Genomic DNA, 8,694 nt, shown 5'->3' on the forward strand with positions numbered 1-8,694 from the left:
TTTATTATTATTATATTAGTATGCAGAACCTCGTGCACCATTTCTAATCCTGATTACGTTTTGCAGGTGTTCGTTGTTCGGAGGGCGGGACCCCGCAGCCGTCGGCGGCGGCAGGGATACGGCCGACAAAGCCTGCTGCCGACAGCGAGCAGATTGCGGCGGCCACGAGTAATTCCGAGCAGGATTACGTGTGGGACTATCCGTCTCCGGAACTCGAGTACGCGCCCGACGCGAGCAGCGTGCTGTGTGAGGGCCATTACTTCAGCGGGCCGTGTCAGGAGCTGCACCGCGAGCACTCATCGAAAACGAACCGCGTCATCGACGAGCTCATCAACCAGCTCGAGGAAAGCATCCCTTCTGAGGGCGTGCGCGCGAACGCAGGGGGTCGGGTTGTTTCCGGCGGCGCGCGTTTGGAATCCGACGCCGGGCCAGCGACAAAGTCGTCTCGTCAGGCGCGGCGGCTGTCCCCAAGCGACCCGCTCGCGTCCGGGCCGGTAATCTTTGCCGACGAAACAGTTGCCGACTCCGCGCAGAATCCCGATTCGCAGTCGGCGAGTACTGCGATCAATATCGGCGAAGTCGCGCACGGCAACGGCCATCACGCGCGCGACCTTCGTCAGTGCGTGCTGCGGCAGAACAGTGGGTGGCGCCATCAGGAGGGAGATTCGGCGCTCGGTGGGTCGCCCGCGCTCGGCGCTGCGGGTGCGCGCTCCTCACTGCCCAGCTCGAGTCCCGGCTCCGGCAACAGCGGCGTGCGCGAGGTGCACTTCTCGCTCGACGACAGCCTCGAGTGGGACTCGCCGACGCTGTCCCGCAAGTATCTGTCGGGCTCGCCGGACGACGCGGAGACGAGATCGGGCGACGGCGGCGGGGAGGCGACGCCCGGAGGAGCTGCGCTCGAGCATGCGGCTCGCGCGGCGCGACTGAGCGAACCGGTGGGTAACGCGGCCCCGCGGCAGAACTCGCCTGCGGCGGAGGCGGCGGCGGCGGTGACGTCACATACCGGCTGCACACAGGGGCCACCTGTCACCCTCGGCGACGCGCACAGCGTAGTTCTTTCGGAGAGTTTTTACGAGGAGAGATTGGGAGGAAACATGTCTGATGCTGGTCGCAAGAAGCTCGTGTCGCAAACGAGCGGTGAGTACAATTTTACTATTACAATTTCGTGATATAAATGTGTTGAGGTGTCGATCACGATGCGTCTGCTTCGTAGTATAATATACTATAGGTCAACGTTCAGATTCCATTCTATGCAATATGTGTGGACAGTATGTGAGTTTACAAGGATATAATTATAGATAAAATTACTATATATCGCATTGCAGATGGTCATGTGCTGCCATCTCTGGAACAAATTATGAATAATAAGTTGTAGTATATAGGTGCAGAGAGTAGAGTAACATAATTTCAGGAGTCAGCAATAATTCAGCAATAATTAAGGGTTGGCATACATGCATATATATATATTTATTTATTTATATAACTCAGAAGACATTTAGACCTATAGTTAATGTGCCCACCACCTCGGTCTTTGCAGCTGGTTCTGTTAAGCCAAACACACGTACCGATCAACGTCTGCCTGGACTTATTTCTGTTATTCTCTAAATGAAAACTCAAAGCCATTACTGTTCTCTACCCTAAATGCCAAAGGTCCACCTCCGGGCTAAATTGTCTGTTAGTTATTTTCACATTGATACACCTCCATTGAAACTGTCCTGACCTTGGTTGTGTATGGTTGCGACTGTGGATTGTGCAAGCGCATTTGTGTTGGCACTTGCCAACGCTTTGAACGCTTTGAACGCGCCATGCACATATCAAAGCTCAAAGCTACATAGTAGCGACACCTAGTAGTGTAGAAATCACAATACCTATTACTTACGATCAAGAGCCCATTAACCCCAATTTAAGAGGTTAATGGACTCTTGTTACGATGCAGTGCCTCTTTGCTGTGCATTTCTTGTAACCTCGCATCTGTTATATTTTATGAGCAGAGCTAGAGCACTATTTTATCTCTTAGCTGTTATGAGTTTGTTTGAATGAACTTATCGCGCAAGATAACTGTAATATTTCCTCTTGTGATATTTCCTCCTATGATAAATGTGGTTATTACTTAGGGATGATATTTGTCATAGTTTAAATGAAGAATTACTGTCAAAGGATATTTATGAAGTCGGTTCTGTTTAATGTTAACGGGAGAATGACAGCTTTTCTCTTCAGCTTTACATGAGTGTAAGATAGACGTATAATAGACATGCTGTTTACGGAATTAATTGGGCGTGCATCAGTAGGGATGGATTCAATGAAGGCGGGTACGTCCGGGGGTCAATGCGGTTGTGACTACGTGCCCCGATATTTCTATATATATTTATATAAAGTTGTTCAGCCGAATTAGTCCGTACTCGCATATTAAACTAGAGAACTCCGCAGCCTAGAGGAAAACTAAAGATATTTTCAGAATCAGCACGTCTGCATGGAGAGGTGGTTCTGGCTGAAACAAAAATTTTAAAAAGTTAAAAAGTTAAAAATGGATAAAAATTCTATTCATCAATAGATGGCGATGCGTACAGATTAAAACATCACGTACGTGTAAATCCATGGTGTACGACCTTAACGGCGCAGTGGCATAATCGCTAGAACATCCGTCTCCTACACCGGGATTCCGGGTTCGAGTCCCAGCTGGGGAACTTATTTTCCCCTTTTTTCATTTTTTCCCTTTACCTAGTACCTCTTTAGTATGTATTATTTTTAATTTCTTACTTTTTTATTTTTATTTTTTATTTTTAATGTTTTTTATCTTTTGATTTCTTAAAAAACTAAAGATATTTTCAGAATCAGCACGTCTGGGAGGTGGTTCTGGCTAAAACAAAAATTTACAAAAGTTAAAAAGTTAAAAATTGATAAAAATTCTATTCATCAATAGATGGCGGTGCGTGCAGAGTAAAACATCACGTACGTGTGAATCCCACGAACTAAAGCTAACGTTAGTTTTAGTTCAGTGATAAAATCCATGGTGTATTCCTTTAACGACGCAGTGGCATAATCGCTAGAACATCCGTCTTTTGCACCGGGATCCCGGGTTCGAGTCCCAGCTGGGGAACTTATTTTCCCCTTTTTTCATTTCTAATTTCTTACTTTTTTATTTTTATTTTTTATTTTTAATGTTTTTTATCTTTTGATTTCTTATTGTTTTTTACTGTTTGGGATGGGATGGGATTGCATGCATGCGATGGCATGGCATGGCATGGCATGGCATGGCATGGGATGCGGTGCAATGGGATGGGATGGGATGGGATGGAATGGGATGGCATGGCATGGGATGTCATGGCATGTCATGGCATGGCATGTCATGGGATGGGATATTGGATGGGATGGGATGCGGTGCGATGGGATGGGATGGGATGGGATGGCATGGCATGGCATGGCATGGCATGGAATGGGATGGATGGATGGATGCATCGATGGATGCATGGATAGATAGCTAGCTAGATTTTTTTGGGTATTTTCCTTTCAACCAAGCGGTCACCAACTGAGTAACGCCACTGATTTCCCCGGGCAATCCGCTAGTCCAGAATGTGGAAATAACTAAGAAATTGTTTTTAAGCAAACATTTTGGGCCATGAATACAGAACACGTTACATGTTAAAATGGCGAATCAGTGTGCGTGTCCGTGGATTTTCCTCGCTAGCTATATAGTGGAAGCAAATTTGTCAGAGTATATCGTTTCATCGTTGTGCTGAGCTTCATTCAGCGCGTTTCCGCTAAATCACCGACCTCACAGACACACTATATACATGGCTCTACAGTCAGAGTCTACAGTCTACCGATAAGCGGCTGCACATCGCAGCGTGCCAAATGAAATCTAATGTCTCTTGATGGACTGTGGCAGCAATTATCGTATGAAAGTTTAATGTGTGCTCGCGATGCGCAGCGAGCAAGCAAGCTGGTGGGTGGGTGGCGGCGGTTTCGTAGTCTTCCGCAGTTACGACCAGCTGATTGATTTTCCCTTTACGCGTCGAGTAGAGAAGAGTGGCGCGCGCGCGTACCTTTTAGATACACGGCGACGTGTGCCGCTGCATGCATGCAGAAGCGTTCTACGCGTAGCGGGAGAGTGAGTGCATGAGCCACGGTGAAACACGCACGCCGCCGTCGCGCTCGCACGTCGAATATGTAAATTCAGACGATGGTGAAAGCGTTGATCAAGCGTTCTCAGCGGGGAAGAGTGCTGTGTAATAACTTTACTTACGTGTCCGGAAATCGTGAAGTGTTTTACGGCATTAAGTTCGGTGTCTTTGTGCCTCAGTGATCGTTATCGCTCACCGCGCGTTTTTGTGTCTTAATATATATTCTTCGCCGATTGGTGTTCGAAATACTAAAGACATGTTTTGCTGCATTGCATCCGACTGGGCGGTACATCACTCTGTGTGAAACATATGGCAAGATTTCTCCGGAAGATTGTGTGTAAGGAGCGAACTGAAGAACTATTATAACTTTATATATTTATCTTGTGTAATTTTGACTTATATATTTTAAACTGTAATTTTTATATTATAAACGATTTTCCCTTCCTGTTTTTCAGCGAATTTCAGTGGGGATGTGCGTAGTTGCGTAGTTATGTCAACGTAAATATTGATGTCCAGTTGGCTGCTGTAAAAACGATTGCAGTCAAGTGCGCTTAAAAATGATGTTAAAGCTGATTCTGAACCTAGCAAAGGTTGAAGCCATAGGATGATCGAGACAATAGTTATGTTATCAAATATATTCATCCGTGTCTATGTATAGTTTTTGTTTCATTACTATGTGTTGTCTAATTAGGCAATCAATGACCAGGTAATACAAAGGTTTTTACGTTTTAGTGTGTAACTTCCAGTCAGTAATTTCATGTAGATATTATAAGATATACTTTCTTGCTCATTCTTTCCAGGTGATAATGGCGGTGGTCTTTATGTGTACGTGTAAATATTTAGTTTTGATGTTTGTTTACAGTGGATGGGCAGAGTTTAGTGCAGCAATGGGTCAATGCTATTCCAGGCAGCCCCAAGAAGAAGAAGGCGTAAGTACATGGTTTGACCATTTAAGCTTATAGTTACACGTGAATGAATGATGTAGCTTGTCGTATGAAAGCGCTTGTGTACAAAATTCAAAACATGTATTTACCTTTTTCTCATTACATAAGAAAAAATACATGTCCATGTTAACCCTGGTCATGTGGTTCTAACTCTGCTCATAGAAGTATGTACAGTTCTCTGAAATGTTCTACAGTTTACTATTATATTAGTAGAGTTATATTAAATATTAAGACAATTTTCATTACTTCTCGTAATTAGCCTAGCAAGCATTGGTTCATTTTAAATATTTACCAGTGTCTTTAGTCAAAAATGTGTAACTGCATACTTCGTCTTGTAATATAGTTGCAGAGAGATGTATATTTGTTCTCAATTACGTGCAGGCAAGTTCCCAATATAAGTGTGACGGATCCTGATACGGCAACAACTAGAAATATTAGCGAGGGCGGTTCTGATTCTGTCTTTACCCACGCTGATGATGAACTCTACCTTGGAGCTGAAGGTAAGGCAATCGTGTATATAAGCTTACATAGCAGATCATAGCGTGTAAAGGCGAGCCCGTCTCTTGAGGCATAGCAATAGTTGAAAGAGCCCAGGGGCTGGTGGATGATATGGGCTATGGGCTATGATTAGAAATTGGTCGCTCATTGCTAACATGGCCTCAGTTGGTTTGGACTAAATGTTGTCGTTTAACCTACTGGAATCATGCCTCGTATTGCTGGCCCAGCCCTCTTGTAGCAATATATAAAGAGATGTTTTCGATGTTTAAGATTAGCCTTACAAATCGGTCAATATTAATTTGTGAAATTGCAGCCATTGTATTTGTTTTGCTGTTAATTAAACTATACATACGGTAAATTAATCAGTAAATCCAACCTTGTCCGTTTTCATGAACGTATTCTCAAAAGAAATTTCAAATGGAATCTTTACTTCATTTGTATCTGCAATACATGATCATGTTTGCAAACACACGCATGCTTGAATACAGATGCTTAGATACACACATGCATATATATATAGCTGACACTACGACAGCTTGCTGCAGTGCAATGTCAAATTATCCTGCGTAATTAAAAAATACTTGGTTTTTAACATTTTTACTCTGTTCACGTAACTTAATTATTTGATAAAACCCGTTCTGTTTTAATACTTGTTGTTCATAATACTTTAACTGATATTTTAAAATTTGTACCTAATGATTCCTTAGTCAAGATCATGCATATATTCAATATTTGTCTCCGTATTTCCAATTTGCCAAAACATGTTTTTGTTTTAAAACGTTTGAAGTGGAATTAGTCTTCAGTTATGCTACATAACTGTGCTGTATAATTCAGTGAGGTATTTACTATTTATTATGACCCTGCCGAACTAAAGGAGATTGCTAACTTATTTTCGATGGCTTCAGTTCTTGTAATATTGCATTTAGTTTTCGTAGGAACCACTGAAAATTTCCCATTGATATGACGTGTTGTCATTAAATTCATGTAATTTAAAAAAAAACCTCTTGAGAAATTTTGACTGACAGTGTTACATCCCCAGTGTGTTCCCTTCCCGCGTTTATCTTCCCGTAATATATTTGAACTTGTAGTCTTTTTCTATTATTTAAGTTGTATATCAATCATAAGCCGCAGTGTGTTGTGCTGTATAGAAAGGCGTGCTGTGATTATATATCATGGCTGGGGACGAGTCCGCGTAAAATTCTATAGTGAATCTTGGGCGTGTGCAAACCGAGGCAAGCATAGGTTTTGTTGAGAGAAAAAATGTATCAATGTGTTTTACAAAAAAAATTTCAGTTTGGATCTATTAAATTCAATTAGTGATGTTTTTTAAACATTTATAGTAAAAAGGTTTTCACCGGGGTTTCATGCACTTATACAAAACAGTGCTTGTTTCATCGAGTTATTGTTAGATTATGGGAAACTTTCATCGACTCGCAAGAGCTTGATGCAATATTTACTGCCTCAAGTCCTAAGTAAGATAAATCCACTCTGTGGTAATTTGTGTTACAGTCGTGATACTCCATTAGGAGGTTCCCAACTTTAATGTCATTAATGGTCATAATAACACATATATATATATATATATTTATATATATATGGTCATGGTCATATATTAGTTTGTGGTTTAATGTCATTTAGGTTAGGGTTAGGGTTAGGGTTAGGATTATCAATCATTAATCATTAATAATATCAAAGTTGGGAACACTCCTAATGAAGCGTTAGTCTGCATTTTAGCATCGGCTAATCCAATATAGTGTCGTAGGGTGGCGGTCTTACCAATGCAGACGTAGAGAGGTAGGCATGTACAGAACTGATGATTGAACACTGCAATATATTCTTATCTCTTATATGTACGACCCTCACGAGTATATATCCAGGCCGCTAAGGGCGTGAAAATACACGAGCCACGTCCGACGAATAATTGCACTGCAAGTAAAAAGCTGCAAATTAGCTGGCGCGCAGTGCATCGGGGCCGTTTGAATTTATAGTGCCGGCGAGAAATCCATGATTACAATTTAGCGGGCTGGATAACCGATGCGATGGCCTAATTATGTCATGAGGGATAGCCATCTCGATGAATCATAAATTCTGTGCGCATGGCTTCCCTAACTCGTTTTCGGGGCGGTGTGTGTACAGTATCTCCCTGCTATTTCTAAGTTGACTCGAATTCGGTATCATTTCCTTTCGATTTACCCTATAGAAATCATTCGGTACCATACGGTATCTGTTGTACCTGTCTGCAGCGGAGTTGCTATCGAGTCAATTTTTTATATATTAAGATTCATTCAAATCTTTGTACGGTAAAGAGTAAATACACAAATAGATATTTCTGTGATATCTTCTGTGCACGCGCGCTGCGTGTCGACTGCACGTATATATGCATTAGTCATGAGTCGCTTGTAATTCACACCCGCTGACGTTCACCGCTGTCGGCGTGCGACACACATATATAGATACCCTGCCGTAAGTGCAGCTCTAGCTGACGACGTTTCCCGGCCGTAATGCGTTTAGAGACGGCAGCGCGGCGGCGATGGTCGCTGATGAGCGGTGTATATAGCAGACGTGCGCGACCGACCGACGCTCCACCAGTCTGTGGCTTCGATCCGGTTATCCGGCGATGATGCAGCATCAGCATCAACGCCGTCGCGCGACCGATGGAGCGTTGTCGTCCGAGCGGCCGACTGCTGGTCACATGCGCGCGCGCACGCACAGATATGTACGCATACACGCACGCACGCACGCACACACACGCATACACACACGAATGCACACGCACACACACGCACATACACACACGCATGCACACGCACACAGTTGCACGCACGCACGCGCACACGTATACACTCGCATGCACACGCACACGCTCGCGCGCGCGCGGTGAGCCCTGTGAGGATATAACCATGCATTAATGCTCGCGGGTGGCTGTATTGACGCGGCCGCAACAGACGGACAGGCAGGCAGCGTACTGTTCGTGCCTCGCCACGTGAGTGCGTGCGCATGTGCGCGCACGCGTGTGTGTGTGCGCGCGCGTGTGTGTGTGTTTGTGTGTGTGCGGGCATGCGCACGTGTGTGTGTTTGTGTGTGTGTGTGTGTGTGTGTGTGTGTGCGTGTCTGTGCGCGCACGCGTGTGT

General features: G+C 44.0%; 2 protein-coding genes across 2 annotated transcripts in view; both read left to right on the plus strand.

Annotated features, from left to right (window-relative positions):
- LOC106814828 (tankyrase-1-like) overlaps window positions 1-889 on the plus strand; it is a 57,558-nt gene extending 56,669 nt beyond the window's left edge. The window contains exon 3 of the transcript XR_001394672.1: window positions 67-889. The gene's annotated coding sequence lies outside the window, so the exon portion shown is untranslated. The remainder of the gene's footprint in view (window positions 1-66) is intronic.
- Window positions 890-914: 25 nt separating this feature from the next.
- Window positions 915-8,694, plus strand: part of LOC106814654 — an 86,395-nt gene continuing 78,615 nt past the window's right edge. Inside the window, exons 1-3 of the mRNA XM_014819003.1 lie at window positions 915-1,137; window positions 4,984-5,050; window positions 5,447-5,565. Coding sequence (XP_014674489.1) covers window positions 1,095-1,137; window positions 4,984-5,050; window positions 5,447-5,565 — 229 coding nt within the window. The 5' untranslated portion in view covers window positions 915-1,094. The remainder of the gene's footprint in view (window positions 1,138-4,983; window positions 5,051-5,446; window positions 5,566-8,694) is intronic.

Source organism: Priapulus caudatus, unplaced genomic scaffold, assembly GCF_000485595.1.
Source record: "Priapulus caudatus unplaced genomic scaffold, Priapulus_caudatus-5.0.1 Scaffold27, whole genome shotgun sequence".
NCBI lineage: Eukaryota > Metazoa > Priapulida > Priapulimorpha > Priapulimorphida > Priapulidae > Priapulus > Priapulus caudatus.